Source organism: Narcine bancroftii, chromosome 5 (assembly GCF_036971445.1).
Source record: "Narcine bancroftii isolate sNarBan1 chromosome 5, sNarBan1.hap1, whole genome shotgun sequence".
Taxonomy (NCBI): domain Eukaryota; kingdom Metazoa; phylum Chordata; class Chondrichthyes; order Torpediniformes; family Narcinidae; genus Narcine; species Narcine bancroftii.
Window position 1 is genome coordinate 9,275,335 of NC_091473.1, and position 16,489 is coordinate 9,291,823.

Genomic DNA, 16,489 nt, shown 5'->3' on the forward strand with positions numbered 1-16,489 from the left:
TGAGATACAGAGACTGCATTCTTGAGCTAATAACGAGGATGCTTATATTTAATTGAGCAGAAAAGACAGAAAAGGCGAGAAAATGATCTCCAGTGGCTTTTTTTCAAAAATGTAATCAAAAGAAAAGATTACCAAATCCTTCGTGCATAACTGTGAAATTTGTATAGTTCTTTTAGTGGCTCTTTTAAGTTGCACAATTTGAAGTGCAAAATATTTATTTTGCTTTGGTATTATGGGAACTGCTTTATGGAATCAGAGGTCAGTTTTGAAAATCTGCAGACACTGTCCTCATTCATTTACTTCCAAGATATATGGGTATTGCAAGATTATGTGAGTAACAAAGAGGCAAAAAGCCTCCAAAATATAAGTTGTGCATGGAAGCTGGTGGCAAATCTTTTCAATCTAGTTTGTGTTTTCAGGGTTGCCAACGAATGGATTTGATGGAGGCAGCCAACCTGTGAATGAAAGTTTCCGAGTCTACCGGAATGAACGAAGCTTGCCACGGAGCAGTTCTGACACCGAGTCCAGTTCCAGCACAAGTAGCAGCGCAGCTTCAGATCGTACCAGGTAATTGTAAACTTGTACATTTAGGCGCTGAAGTAATGGTTAACCCTGCAGCTCAGCACCTTGTCCTGCCACTTTGCACAAGTATGGAAGTGTTTCCCTCTCTACTCAGCACGAGCTGAAATTAAAGGGCACAACTGTTCCGCAGAAAAATAATTGTAATTATTATTCAAAGTAAGAGACTAAAACATTGTGTACATTTGTGAACCGCTCAGAAGAGATGCATCAGCAAAGTGCTTGTTGCAGTCAGGGTGTTCCTGACTTCACTTGCTTGTTGTCATGCAGTAATAAAGGATGTGCTGCAGGTCAGATGCCTGTGTGCATAACTCCCACTCCAATGATAGACTCGGCAATGAGTCCCAGGGCGAATATATTTGTTGTCTGCTCACTGGCGTCAATGGTGCTGAATGGAAAGGTATGTGTTTTGAGTATTTTTCCACTATGTAAATTAATTGTTTTAATGACAAAAGGCTCTACCTTGTAAAATGAGGTGTGGGTTTTCTCTCTGAGCATTGGGAGACTTCAGATTATCTTAAAGGGAGGTGGGGAAAAATAAAGTTTAAAAATTTTTAGGCAGACAATAGATGTCTGTGGATTCACCTTCTTCAGGTATATTGTGTCCTCTTTGATCCATTGGCAAACCTGAGCTCTCAGATCCGAACCTCCATTACAATCAGGAAGCCTTGAACTCCTGAGGTCCCTTGCAAATCCCAGTTCTGATACCAGATTCCCATAAGCCAGTCTCTAGTAGCCCGCAGCCGGGTGCGACTCCTTGGATTGCCTGCAGCCTGTGTGGGTCCTTCAGTGACTGGGCCCTTTGCTGGTCTACTTCTTCAGTCATCTTCCCTGCAGTGTCATCTCACTGGCTTCTCCTTCCTGTCAGACGTGTGTTCTCCCGCTTCTAGTGCTCTGCACTGGTCTGCCGATTCCCCGGAACCCCTCGTAGTCCGCAAAAAGTGGGTGCTGTCATCTTGGGGATGGACTTCTGTGGTTTCAGGGTGCATTTAAAAAATAGAAAGGGTCCTTTAACAGGATGTGTAAAGCCTGTACGGGTCCTTCGGCATCACAAACAGGCGGTGGAGCTCTACAGAGGAGCACTGTGTCTCCGCTCCCTACTCTCGTGGATCCACACCAGTGGGAGCACTGCTGTTACACCAGCTCCGACGGTGCCACCGTTTGGCAGATTGAACATAAATTACAAGAACAGTGCTTGACTGTGCTACCAGGGAGTGCTAATTAAAGTGGAGTATGAATAAGTTTCAAGCTCTTTTGGCAGAAGCGTGTCCTAAAATGATCTTTTATTTCTTGTCCCAGCACAACTCCTTCGAAGCAGGGTCGAGGGAAACCTTCATTTTCCCGAGTGAATTTTCACGAGGATAGCAGTGAGGACACTTCCTGTACAGAGAATGAATCCTATCCAATTGGATCGGGCAGGCATGCACATGGTGGTGAGTCCACTTTTGGCGGGGGTTAAAAAGATTTACCATTTGTCACTTAAGTTCTAAAACATTTTTTTTCTGTCAAGTTATAAACACAAACGATGCTGCCAAGCAAGGAAGATTAAAGTTTTTTCTGAACGAGGTAGGTGAAGAGGTAACAAAGTAAAAATGTTGTGTTCTAGCAGGTCTGACAACCACAGTAGCACTTTTAGTAGCAGAATACATGAAAACAAGGCATGTATGTGCACATAGAGTCCGTATACTGACTGTGTAATATATTGTGTGGTGTATATTAAATGTGTTGCATGGTTTCTTATTATGTATCGCAATGAGATGTAAGGAAAACAATAATTTTTACAGAAGAAACATTGTAAGAACAGAGAATTTATTTTGAGGCCCGAACATAACCACAGGACAACAAATTTTAGAAGCAATCACCAGAACATGTAGAACGACATTGTGGGAAGATACCTTCAGAGTATCTGCAGCCACAAAGTGAACATATTTTTTCTCTTCAGAGCTTGTGATGGACCTGATTTCTGTTTCCAGCGATTTTCATTCTTGGAACTTTTAACAATAGCAGTTTTTCTTCTTCTACATATACATGGTGAATATTTGGGTGAATTAGTTTATTGGATATTTACTTTATGGGCTCAATCTGACCTGATTTTGTTCCTCCCTTATAATGCAGAATATATCAGAAAACTTGTTGCTGCGGGCAGTTCCATCAGTGTCTTATCAGCTGAAGCAAGCAAGTCAAATATTACAGGGAAAGATTGGGATGTTTCTCCATTCTCCATTGGATTTGTAGCTTCTTCTCTCACACTGTATAAAAATTTTCAAGTTCCATGCAAAATTTTTCTTTTGTAGATCTTATCTGGACTCTCATTGTGGGTTTAATTTGGTGTTCCTGGAAAAGTAGCTCAACAGCTTTATTTTGAGTTGTGGAAAAGATCCAACACGATTTTTATGCAAGGAATCTCCAGCTCATGATTTATATTTTCAGAAATTATTTCCATCTAATGTACTAAACCAGTGACTTCATTCAAAATAGCTCTTCTGCATGTGGATGTGAGGACATGTGCCACTTAGAATTTAGCTAAACAATCTATTTTTACGTAAAGGAAAAAAAACGAATGCTTTACAAATTTCTATTGAATTTTGATGGGATTTCTGCTACTTGATGTAGTTGCACAAAGAATGAAATGTTTATAAAATCTTCACTGCTAAATCTTTTTTTTAAAACAGTGCGCAAAGGATTGAGCAGGTCTGCAGGTTGGATGTCAGATGACGAGGATAGTCCTTTGGAGTCACTGGATTTGGTCTGGGCAAAGTGCAGGGGATACCCATCCTATCCAGCTCTGGTATGTCCTTTAACTGGGAGTAAAGGAGAGAGCAATGACGAACAAGATCATTATCTCTAAGCTGCATTTTGATGTTTATCTACCACTTGAAGCTTTCGATTATTGATATTTCAGTTACAGATTTATTTAATGCAAATAGTAAGACATATTTTCTTTAAGATTTTTTTATTGAAAAAAACCCAGTTTCTAATATTGTGAGCTAATCTTTTTCAATTCAGATGCAATTGATCCAGTAATTATTATTTAACAGTATGACAGAATGTATTCTATTTTCTTTCCTATTGATCCAGATGAGAATTAAATGTAATTGTAATGGGTGTTTTGTGCTCAGTTCGATATTGCTGCATTGGTATTGCTGAATAGCAATTTCATACTTATGTAAAAATCAACCAAGTTCAGATGCTGGAATCCTGAAATAAAACAAAACAGAAAATGCTGAAAATTGACAGCCAGTCATGCAGCTCTTGTGGAAAGGGAAACAGAACAGACATAACCAGTTTGACAAGGGAGTCTTCAACCTGAAATGTTTACACTATTTCTCTTTACACAGATGCTGCCTGACTTGCTGAATGCTTCCAGCATTTTCTGTTTTTCTCCCATGTTTGTATTGAATGACAAACTTAAAACTAAAATGCACTGTCAAGGCCGCAGCCGGCTGTGGAGGCCAGGTCATTGGGTGTATTTAAAGCAGAGATTGATAGGTCCTTGATGAGCCAGGGCATCAGAGGTTATGGGGAGAAGGCCGGCAATGGGGCCGAGCGGGAAAATGGTTCAGCTCATGATTGAATGGCGGGGCAGACTCGATGGGCTGAATCGTATGGTCTTATGGGGTGACCTTCAAAACATTTAGATTTGTAGGTGCAGAAGATAAAGTTATAAAGATATATTTTGGATTGAACTAATACCATTATTGTCCAAGTCGGAGAGTATCCATTTTGCAAATTTGTTACTCCTTTTCACAATGCTGGGGCTCAGAGCAAGTAGTTGATTGTCCAATAACTAAAGTCGATTTACTGAGGAAACACAGTTTGTTCAAAATGCAGAGAAAACAGAACTTGAATGTAGAACTTTGCCAGAAGAAGAATAATAGATTGTTACACACAAATCAATCCCATTCTGTTATTTTTATGTGGTCACTAGTCTTAATTGACCATGGGATTACCCAATAATCCTCACTGTCTGGGAATAGTGTTATTATATAATATAACATGGAAATTGGGCTTTATCTATTCTGTGCAATTTGCAATTTTGTGAGACTAGAATATTAAGTTTCATTTATAAGATCAATTTTAGTCAAAACTTCAGGGAAAATAATTCAGGTTAACCATGCTGGAATTCATTGGCACCAATTTTTTTTTTGCCTCACTTTCGTGCTGATTCTTGGCCCTTGAATGTTTTACCAACTTGAATTAAATCGTTCCAAAGATGCCCAGGATTCCTGCTTAAAAAAAGTGGTAGATAAACCTCAGTAGAACCTAGCCTCAAATAACATGAAACTTTAATTACAAATAATTCCGGAAGGGTATGCTTCAAATCCACTTAAGTAACATTAGATACACCACCTGGAAGAAACATATATAATTGCTAAAAATGACCATTTTATTCACTAAAATCTAATAATTTTGAACTTACTAAAAATACCCCAACCGTAAAATTAATTGATAACAAGTGGAATATACAGTAAAGGTCCAAAAATAGAAATGCCAGAAATCCAGATGACCCAAGAATCCGGACTTTTCAAAAACTCTCAAACCTTTTAAATTTAGTGGGCTTTTGCGTGCAGGCATAAGTGCCACAGATGTAGAGGCAACAAGCGGCCATGCTTGATACAGGTAATCTTGTCATAAAGAAATTCATTTGTACACTATATTTTTATTTTACAATGTTTATTTTTAAACATAATTTTAAGCATTACATAATTTTTTTGTGGTGAAAAAGATGTTGTTTACATTTTTGTCAAGTGTTAACTTTATTTTTCTTTAAAGCCGCTTGTTTTAATAAATGAGGCACGCTGTATTGGCTGATGAATAAACTCTCAAAATTTACCTGTTCATCTCTTTATTCCTCCTTAAATTTGAATTTTAAAAGTACTGCCCGAGAATCTGGAAGATCTGAAAATCCAGACCGACCTAATCCCCGAGCAGTCCGGATATTTAGGACTTTTACTGAATGTTTATTTGTCTCAATTGAATTTACTACAATGGGATTACAACGTTCAAATTGCACCATTTGGTTGCTGATGAGGGAAGTGAATTGTTTCAAATCTTTTGATATAGAAAAATGCACAGGTTCTCAGGATTGTGTTAAATAATATTCCATTGTGCCTATATTTTTTCTGCAGATAATTGATCCAAAGATGCCTCGGGAAGGATTGTACCATCATGGTGTTCCAATTCCTGTTCCACCACTGGATGTGCTCAAACTTGGAGAACAAATGACTGTGGAAGCACGGGAGCATCTCTACCTCGTACTTTTCTTTGACAACAAGAGAACCTGGTAAACTGACTGAGCTGTTCATTCTGGTTTACATCATGTGAATTGAACCACGTTAGCTTGAAATAGTGTAGAATCATCCCCCTTGGAAAAAAAATGTTTTCGGTCACTCATAGACCTTTGCGAGAATAAAGACATTCAGTAGAATCTCTGTCTTCGTTTGTGCACAGATTGCCTGCGGGATTTCTTGCTTGCTTTACAATTTGGAAGTACTCAACAGCTTCCAAATACTTTGCAGCTTCCTAGAACAGGTGTGAAGGACTCTGTAAATATTGCAAGTCATTTAAACATACAGTTTTAAGATTTTCTTTCTCTTGAGCCTCAGAATATCTGTGTAGGGATTCTTCTGGGCAGTGTCGTGGGCCCAACCATCTTCAGCTGCTTTCTCCATGAGCTTCCATCATAAGATCAAAACTCCTCAGCAAATGAAATAGCCCATACCTGCTTAGTAGTAGTTTATTTATAGAGCGTGTTGATCCAAAGCGCTAAACATACAATTAGGAATAAATTCATAACTAACTAAATGACGACGGACAGCCAAAATACACCAGCGCAGCCATTTTTTTTTTACATAGACTATACAACTTAGAACATTAATTTTTAAACCCTAACCCGTCCCTCCCGATCGCAGTAATGAACAACTTCCCAATTTCAAATGAACAACAGTGCGACAAACACCAAACTTCAAAGAACAAGCAGTGAACACAAATAAGCCCAGTCGCAATTCCATGTAGATGTTACAAAAAGCCTAGTCAACAATCAGGCATGGGCTGACAAGTGAAAGTAACATATTGGCACTGCAAAAGTGCTAGGCAATGACCATAGGAGTTGAACCACAAGCAGTGAACACAAATAAGCCCAGTCGCAATTCCATGTAGATGTTACAAAAAGCCTAGTCAACAATCAGGCATGGGCTGACAAGTGAAAGTAACATATTGGCACTGCAAAAGTGCTAGGCAATGACCATAGGAGTTGAACCACCTACCCTTTACATTTGACGGCATTACTGTGTTGCCTACCTTCAAAATCCTTGGGGGTTGGGGGTGGGGGAGGTTGTCACCATTAGCCAGAAATTCAACAAGACTAGTGATGTTAAAACTGTGACTGCAAAAGCAGATCAAAGACTTGGAAATTTGCAGTTATTAACTCATGCTCCTGGCATATGTACAAGGCATGTCAGGAATGTGATTGAATATTTTCCCCTTGCCTGGATTAGTGCAGCTCCAGCAATTCAGAAGGAGCTCGCCATCATCCAAGATAAAGTCGTTCACTTGATTGGCACCCCATCCACCACATTCATACCCTCCATGACCACTGCACTGTAACTCAGTGAGCATCATCTTAAAAAAAAAAGTACATTGTCTAAAAAAAATATGCATTGTTGTTAGATGCCCAGTTCTACTCTCATAGCACCTCAAACCAACAATGACCTCACCACCAAGACAGACGAGGGCAGCAGGTGCATGGGATCATCACTGCCTGAAGGTCTCCCTCTACGTCGTACGCCAGTCTGATTTGGAAATGCATTGCCGGTTCTTCAGGGTTGCTGGATCTAAATCCCTACCAACAGTAGAATGGGGGCACCATTACCAGTAGCACTCTTCTTCTTTGGCTTGGCTTCGCGGACGAAGATTTATGGAGGGGTAATGTCCACGTCAGCTGGAGGCTCGTTTGTGGCTGACAAGTCGGATATTCCAGTAGTATTCCAGTAGTACTGCAATGTTTCAATAAACATACTGTTCATCACCTTCTTCAAAATAGATAGGGATGGGCAATAAATGCAGACCTAGCCAACAAAGCCCTCATCCCAATAGTGAATTAAAAAAAGTTAAAAGCCTCACAATGGTAACTTGAGAACTTAAATACTTTTTAAAGCTGCAAATAAAAGACTGATTAGTGGCAATTGAACTCTTGGGTTTTCTTGTCTGACTTGTTCAACCTTTTTTTTACTTGAGGAGAAAAATGTCTTTATTTGCCCTGGTCCATGTGTATCCAATCCCATGCCATTATGATTGACTCCAAATTGTCATCTGAAGGGTCTCATTTGATTGTATCAAATTGCTGTATAATGCTTCAGAAACATTCTTAGACCAATAAGGAATGCCTGATAAGTTCTGGCCTTGCCATGGATGTCCTCATGTCTGCAATTATTTAAAATGAAAGCGAATGAAAAATGTGTCTGGTGGATGCAGAGGGGAAAACGAATGAAGGAAGTAAAAGAGAGCAATGTTGAAGGATGTCTGCCGTGTACAATTACATGACATTCAGTGTTTATTTCTAATTAATCAGGCAGTGGCTCCCTCGAACAAAACTTGTTCCTCTTGGTGTGGACCAGACGCTGGATAAAATGAAGATGATGGAGGGGAGGAAGTCAAACATCAGGAAATCGGTGCAGATTGCATATCATCGTGCTATGCAGCATCGTAGCAAGGTGCAGGGCGAACAGAGCAGCGATTCCAGTGATACTGACTGACCATTAGAAATGTCTTTTTATTAATGTTTTTGTTTAAATAAAAATGGACCTGCAGCTCAGTGATCTGAGAGTAAAATGCAGAAGACAGCACCGTCTCAAAGCACTGAATTTTAAACCATAAAAGTACGGAGCAGAGACAGAACAGTGCTGGCCGCTAGACACGAGCTGATGGACAGCTGAGGGTTCAGAAAACGGGAAGCAGAGCAGCTATTACTGGCAATACTAAATTGCGTTAAGCAGGAGTCACACCATTCTTTAAAAGACCTAATTAAAACAAGAGGCCGAGTCATCAGACCTGGCTAAACAGATCTCGTTTTTTTAATTATATAAAGAGGGTGCAATCAGATGTCACGAAATTCATTTTAATTAAATTCAGAGCAGAAAATAAGCAATATCGTGCATTGGATACTGTGAAGCCATGGATTGCCTTAACTCGTTTACTTAGAATTATGAATAGGTGATACCATTATGTCCGTGACTCCTGGATAAAATCAATTTGATGTGATATCGGCATTTAGCTAAAGAAAACTGTGGGGATGAGATTATTTTCAGAGCTTGAAGTCCTCTTTTGCATTACTTGTTCATAATTTCCAATTAAGAACCATATTCTCTGCCAATCCAGGTGACCTAAACATGAGAATAGAGAACTCTGACCAGAGGGTGTATAAAATTTACAAACTTTCCATTTTAGTCTGATGGAAAGAAAATCAACTAAAATGCACGAGCTCATTATGGAAATCAGTTCCATTTTAAAATGCATAAAATCAACTGTTTTTTTAAATTCTGCTGCTAAATATCATAACTTCAATCCATACTTGTGTAATATATACACTGTAATTTTTTCACAATACTTCCATCTATAAATTTGCTCAAAGCTTCATATTGCCATAGCCCTGAAATTACACCTTCATTGCCTTCACATTGGAAGTTGCATACATTTATTGTCAACCCTGTGCTTTGTGCACCCAGATCAAGCCTTGTCTGTAAAGTTGCAGGCTAGGTTGGTGCTACAAGTTAATAATAGAACTTTCCCACTCTCTCCTGCTTATCAATTTTGTTACCATTCGGTTTGAATTTTGCTGTCAGTTCTTTCTAAATTGCTGGACAAAAGTGCTTCAATTGATAGAGCAGTATGTCTGAGAGTCAGTAATCAGAGCTTTACAGAATGTATTTTCACAATCCTGGTTTATAAATAATTTGCACAAGTGTGTGGGGTTAAATTGGGCATTGCTGCTTTGCTGCTCAAGGTTATGAAGGGTGAGTTGACAGAATTGAAAAAGAAGCTCAGAGAGAGCACCTTAATTAATATGGATAATTAACTGTTTGAAGGTGCCATCTATAAATTACATAGGATATTGAATTACGTATATAATATTGTACTCAATTACCTCTTGTTCTCGGTTGGATCTAAAGACTGTCGAGAGTTTGGCAGTTTTATTAAATTTGTACCTTTCTGTGTCATTGCCAGAGTTTAACAATGATTTAAAGGATGCAGAAAGACACTTTCTCTAATGTCTGTATCCTCTTGCCTTATGTGGATTTATTTTTAAAACTGTTCATGGCACAGCAATGTACAATTAATTTTTTTGGTTCAGTTTCTCTAATAATTTTGCAGGTAATTTGCAATTGCTTTCTTGCGTAAATGGGCACCGCATTTCTTTATAGGTGAGTGATTTAAGGGCACTCAAGTGTTGACATCGATTGTATTTGTATAAGTGCAAGGAACACAGATTTTGCATTCAAATTTGAAGCAACCTGTGGCTGAGGGTGGTCTGAGTAGTTAAATTTATTTAGAAATCCAAAGGAATGGTATACATTGTGAATCAGCTATAATCCCCTGCTCCTACTTAAAACTCAATCATTGAGTTCTGTAGACAAGTTGCATACTTGTTATTTTAAACGGGTATCTGCAATTGAATGGGGACACTTCTCAGAAGGAATGTGTGCAATGAGTATGTGTGTGTTCCTGGGAAGGGGAGAAATACAAAATATTATGACCCACCAACCCCATGAAAGTGGAACAAAATATTTTGTTATTGGGGTCTCTTCGTTGGCTTTGTGGCAATTAAATTCCCAGTGTGCTGATTTCAGGATGCTTGGAATAGTTAGTGGCACTATTGAATGGAAGGGTTTCTGTTTTTGCTCACGATCCCTCGGTCAGCCTCGAGCACCCTAACCCCTCTTGCTCTTGATCTGATCTTCACTTCTGGAAACGCATGTGTTGAATGTGACTCTATTCTTTTGTAGTAGTCTCCGTTGGATACTCTGGTCTTCTACTTAAAAAATAATTACTTCCAGTGCTGATGGTCTCTGAGGAAATCTACCCAGCTGTAAGGGAAAGTAGTTTGAATAAAATCTGTTCTGAGAGAAGATATTCCCTTTCTGTCTCTTAGAAAACAGCTCGACAACTAGATAAGGACGTAGCTCAACAGGGTGTTACTGTTGGCAGGTTTTATTACTTTTCCTCGTCGTGCATGTTGGTCTTAAAACAATTGAAAACATCAGCTCTTGCTACTATCCCTTTTCTAGTCTTCATTATACTTCTATTTATCACATTGAAATACTTGAAGCACTTCATGCAATGCTTTTTTTAAAAAATCAAAGTACGATTACGTTATCAGGAAACATGCCAGTAAGACTGGGAACAATTCTGTTCTCCATTCACTTGATAAACTCCAGTATCTGTTCTTCGAGGGGAGATGTTTGAAGTTTGTTGTTCCAGTTTCTATCGAGGTACAACTTTAGTTGAAAGACATTACATTCCTCCTCCCAGTTTATCATCATTACCATTTGAACACTTTGAAAGTGTTCACTCTTTTAAGAGTTCTTTCACAGAATCACTGATCATAGAGTGACTGGCTTTTTAACTTTAGTTTGTGTTGAAAGCAAATGTTTTCAAGGAATAAAATTCATGAAATATAAGCCCCTAGACAGGATTATCCTTGAGTATTATTTTGCAGGATAAAACACTGAATTAATTTAACAAGCCAATTAAAAAAAAAATCAAGTATTGTGAGCCTTTCATTTGGGTTTACCATCTTCTGTTCATTTTTTCCTGAGGAAATGCTTGGAAGCTCTGTATTTCATTGCCTAACCTTGGATTCCAGTATTCTTGCAGCTTATTGAAGCAGAGTATAGATGGCAAAATCTCATATTATTGTACCCAGCCTCAAGACTCCCAAGAACATAGTGGCATTCAGTAGGAGACCAGCCACCCTTTGGTGAGTTGAATGTAAAAGAAAAAAAGATTTGAATGCATCAATGTGTTGAGCCAGACTGTACCTCTCAAAAGAATGGTACAATGTGGATCAGCACATCGCCAAATATATACTAAGCTGTGGAGGAAAAACAGCAAGCAAAAATTAGGCACTCCCCATCAAGGAAATAGGTATTAGCCTTCTCAAAGCTGACTTCAAATTGTCAAGCGTTCGGGTTAAGCATCTGAGTTATTTTTCTTTGGATTTTTTTAAGGGGACTGCTGAGTTATCTTTCCATTTTGAAGGTGTGCATGGGGGGGGGGGGAGTTGGAAGATCTAAGAAATGAGCTGGAAAAATTGGAGGGAAATGTTTCAAAATAATTTAAGGTCAGACAATTGAAATTTCCCTTCAAAGGAGAAAAATATGGATATAAATCTTGCTGGGAATTTTAGTGTTTTCATCATCAATGAGTAACTTGTCATTCTCCTAAAACACCAATGACTGCGACCTTTGGTAGAAATCAAATGGACAGAAGTTCTCTCTTTTTCAGACATGAACTCCAGCGTACACTCATCATGGAAGTGTTCGTGTATGTGGCAAGCCCTGCTTATTCCCCTCCAGGATCACCCTGTTACAGATCTGGAAAGGTGGCAGGCAGTCGGGGTAGTTGATTACCTACACAAACTCCCACCCTCAGTGAGGTGATCTTCGAACTGATCAAGAATGGGGGGGGGGGGATAAAATGAATGTTGGAGTTTTGATTTGAGATGCTTGGAATTTGTTGTTCCATACCAATGCATGAATGTTCAGAACCTAATTTTATTTTGTGGTTCCTGCTAGTTTAAAGCAGATAGTAAAACATGGAGTTAACATCCCCTTTAAATGACCAAAAATGTCAATGTTTCTGTTTGCTAATAACACCAGAATTAACTTTTATCCTTAAAAGTCCATTCATTTTCCTGCCAGAATTCCAAAGTAAGATATTTACAGACAGTAATCTATTTTTTTTCTCTAAAACATATCTATTGTGCTTTTATAACATTGTAATCTACCCTTTACTTCCAGATAATGATCATAATTGTGCCACGTTTTAACTTGACAACATTTAAACATAAGCCAATTTATAACATTTTCTTACCGTTAGAGGTACCTATTAAATATAAAAGCAGAAAATACCAGAAATATTCAGCAAGTCAGGCCTCATTTATTAACTTTGTTTCCCTCTACACAAATACTACCTAACTTGTGGAATGTTTCTGTCAATTTCTGCTTTTCTGTCAGATTTCCAGCGTGTGCAATATTTTATTTTTAGAAGAAGGCAGTTGATTTAACTTTAGAGAAGCCAAAGTTTTTAAGGTGGAATGTGGGTGAAAAGAAAAAGTTTGAGAACCCCTGTTTTAATCGTACCTCATTGACTCATTATGTGCACGGTTTCAGAACTCCAAAGGAAATGGGCCAGTGACAATTTTTCTCAAGCAAAATATTTCAGTCACAATTGGGTCCAGAGCAGTGATTCTCAACCTTCCCTTCCCACTCACATCCCACCTTGAGCAATCCCTTACTAATCACAGAGCACCGATGGCATAGGGATTACTTAAAGTGGGATGTGAGTGGAAAGAAAAAGGTTAAAACCACTGATCTAGTCACTCATTAAGAATCTCTTCATATTTCTTACACCGTTATGTGCCAAATTAATTCACAAACAGGCACTAAATGTGTAGTAAATGTCCTCTGTTACAATATGTGGTATCAATTATTTCTAAACTGCTTAATTTGTTATGTTTGTTTAGTCTCTTTCCATCCCTATTCTTTTGCTTTGCTTTCCAATTTCATGATGTGTCTAGCTCAAGAACGTTCATTTTGGAATTTTCCCAACTTTTAAATGACAATAACTGAGTTCTCATTTCAAGCAGAATTGGGGATAATCTGGGGACGTAGTTATTTACTCTTTATCTAAATAGAAAAGCCTGCCATGAATAATGGCATTTCGAAAAAAAATCCATGACAAAAAAAAGCGTTCTTTTTGGGGAAATGTGACTTCTTAGTTTTAGCACTCTTTGCCTGAACAAGTGAGGCATTCCTGCTACACTTGTTCTTAATCTTCTTTTGGACCATATTGTAAATTGAACAAAATGATTGCCTGATTCAAGAAGTCTAAGGGTGTTTAAGGGAACAAAACCAATTTACATGGAAGCAGTCTTATTTCTAATTCTTCAGACATTTTGTAGGTGTAGGTTTTAGATGCTTTGATGTACTCAACCAAAAGAAGAATGATCATCCTTTTGTATAAATGGCAGCAACCTTACAAGTATGTTGTGGATCACATGCTTATTTACGAGGGAATTGCATCATTGATATGAATGAGCAGAGGTTCTGCACTATTAGTTCCATATGTACAATACTTGTACATTTCTTTTGTTTCAGATCCCCAAGCTTGAAGAGTAGTCCTTAAATGAGCAGGTGTTGCAATTAATTGTTTACTGCAGAATAAATGTTTGATATTTTTAATTTACTTTGGGGAGTTTTCTTTTTGCATGAGTATCCGTTACTTCCTAGAAATAAATACAGCTCATTAGCCACAGTGTGAAAATTAGAATGTAGCAAAATACTACGGAGTATTGGCAGTGGCTAAAATCTGTGGAATTGGGCTTTATACCACTAACATTGGCCATGTTTGAAAGCTCAGCCATTTCCTATTGGATTCAATATTTTGCATACTTTCCAGCTAAATTTGAGATGATCAAGGTGGTTAAAAACAGGTTCAATTATTTGTCCTGCAGAGTTCATGGACATTTTACTGCATAAATTAATCCAGTTTTTTAACTGCTGTCATCTATTTAGTAATTTTATAATTACTTAGTTATCATCTTCTATTGACAAACATCAAACTATTTTCACCTTGTATTGTTTTAATTTTTGGTTTTATTACTGCCTTGTTTAAATTAGAATCAAATCAAAATATTAATACAGGATTTGCAAACAAGGTTTAAGGGTGTTTCAATTGTAGCTATAGCTCCAAATTTGCCTTGTTGATATTTCCTTATTCAGGAAAGTTGAGCATATTAATCTCTCAAAAATCCTACTTGAGCTCCACAGTTACCAAAATCCTTTGGAAACTCAAATGAATTGATTTATAAGTTAATATTACATCAAAGTGGTGAATTTATATTTGCAGACTTGAACAGGGTGAATGTTTGCAGGTAAATTCCTCACGTTAAGAAATTGAAGTGTGTGTTTTATAAAAAATGTTCAGTGCTTGAAGAATAATTTGGCATTGATTAGGATTTTTTCTCAATGAATACATTTGCTTGCTACGGTAAGTAAGTTTTAATTATCCTAGTGGAAAAAAATTAGAGTAATGTAATCAATATTACAAGCCCATGATGTAAAGGGGAGTCCAGAAATTATGATTGTACCTGTGAGGGAAAGTAGCTTCATTGTAAAGACTATCGTAGACATCTTACAGATTTTCATGAGTGTCATGAAGAATAGAAAAATAGGATCGACTTTAAAGGTGAACCTGTAAATAAAACCAGGGTTATCTTTGTCTTAATTGCTTTTCCTCAGAAGTAGCCATTTTATCTAATTTTGTTTTTAATCTGCTGAATAATCTTTCAGTATTGCCCTGCATCCTGACTCTATGCCGTACCTGATCTAGAAATGCAAAGTTTGCAAAGTAGAAGAATCATTATCTCTATTCTGTACCTCATTCTTTAACTTGAGAATACCCTCTCCTTTTCACGTGAAGATTCACAAGTCTGACTCCCTTTGAACAGACTCCTTTAAACAATTGGCAGATTGCTGTAGTTTTAGCAACCTTGTCGTATCGCGCCATATCTAAAATTGTATTTAAATTGTGAAAAGAAGGTAGAGAAGCCGTAAATTTTGTTGGGCATGATCCCCTTCCAAACTTGGCAAAGACTTTTCTTCATGTAATATACTTTCCAAAACAAGAAACATGCATAAAAAAAAACAAACCCTCTGGTCTTTTGCACACAGGACATGGGCACCAAAATTGGTGGTTCATTGGTGGAGAACAAGGACACCAAACAGTACAATGCAGAAGAAAGTTGTCTACCTGGAACCGCATATTATATAAAAGCTCTGACTTTTAACAAGTGAACGTGAATCGATGGCTCAGTCAGCTCAAAGTCATGCCCTAGGCAAATTGTAAATAATGTATATTGTTATGTTATGGATTTTTTAACTTATTTTTTGTTTGTAAACATCTTTTGACATTTCTAGGCTTTAGGCGAGAACACTTCTTTGAGTACATTAAAATGGACATCATGAAACCTTTTCTAAATTTTTGCAGGTAACTCTAGCAAACTGGTGTGACGTGATAGCCAAACGCACCATTTTAAACAATTGAATTAAAGGAACAAAATTGTAAAGACTTTCATACTTTGGGCTGGGAACACTGTATTCTAATCCAGCAAAAAAAATTTTAGATATTTCTTCCTTTAAATTCTAGAATGTTTTTTTTTCAGTTTGTATTTATTTTGGAAGAAAAAGATCTATCTGATTCTTAGGAAAATAAATAAATGGCTATTTGAAAAGTTGCGTGACCTGCTTGACATTATTCAAACATTTCCAAACACACAATTCTGGCTGTCAGTCAAACAGGAAAAACACTGACGGCCAGAAACGCACCAACTGAAGACGTTCAGGCCTCTGCAATGTCATAATGAATTTCCTGCAGAGAAATAGTATTCAGAATCCTCAATGTCCCTGTTACTATTTTGATGGGTTCCCAGGGCAGCGGAGCCTTGGTGTGCAATTCACAAACCTTGATGACTTTCATAGCATGTTTGTAAAATGGTTAAGTGTGAATGCATCAACAAGGAAATCCTGTTAAATTTTTATAAATCAGCGGTTAGACCTCAGATGACGTGCTATACTAAACACTTTTTTTTTTTGTAAGATCAAAGCCATGAAGGGCCACAGAGGATCATAAA

General features: G+C 37.7%; 1 protein-coding gene across 5 annotated transcripts in view; it reads left to right on the top strand.

The window, feature by feature from the left end:
• brpf1 (bromodomain and PHD finger containing, 1) overlaps positions 1-16,090 on the top strand; it is a 43,731-nt gene extending 27,641 nt beyond the window's left edge. For 2 of the 5 annotated variants that reach the window (XM_069936715.1, XM_069936716.1), the window contains exons 9-14: positions 420-567; positions 1,879-2,012; positions 3,252-3,367; positions 5,709-5,863; positions 8,150-8,291; positions 15,531-16,090. In XM_069936715.1, coding sequence (XP_069792816.1) covers positions 420-567; positions 1,879-2,012; positions 3,252-3,367; positions 5,709-5,863; positions 8,150-8,291; positions 15,531-15,653 — 818 coding nt within the window. In that variant the 3' untranslated portion in view covers positions 15,654-16,090. Of the gene's footprint in view, positions 1-419; positions 568-1,878; positions 2,013-3,251; positions 3,368-5,708; positions 5,864-8,149; positions 8,292-12,081 lie in introns of all 5 variants that reach the window. The other 3 variants (XM_069936718.1, XM_069936719.1, XM_069936717.1) reach the window with 3 other exon arrangements.
• The last annotated feature ends 399 nt before the right edge of the window (positions 16,091-16,489 follow it).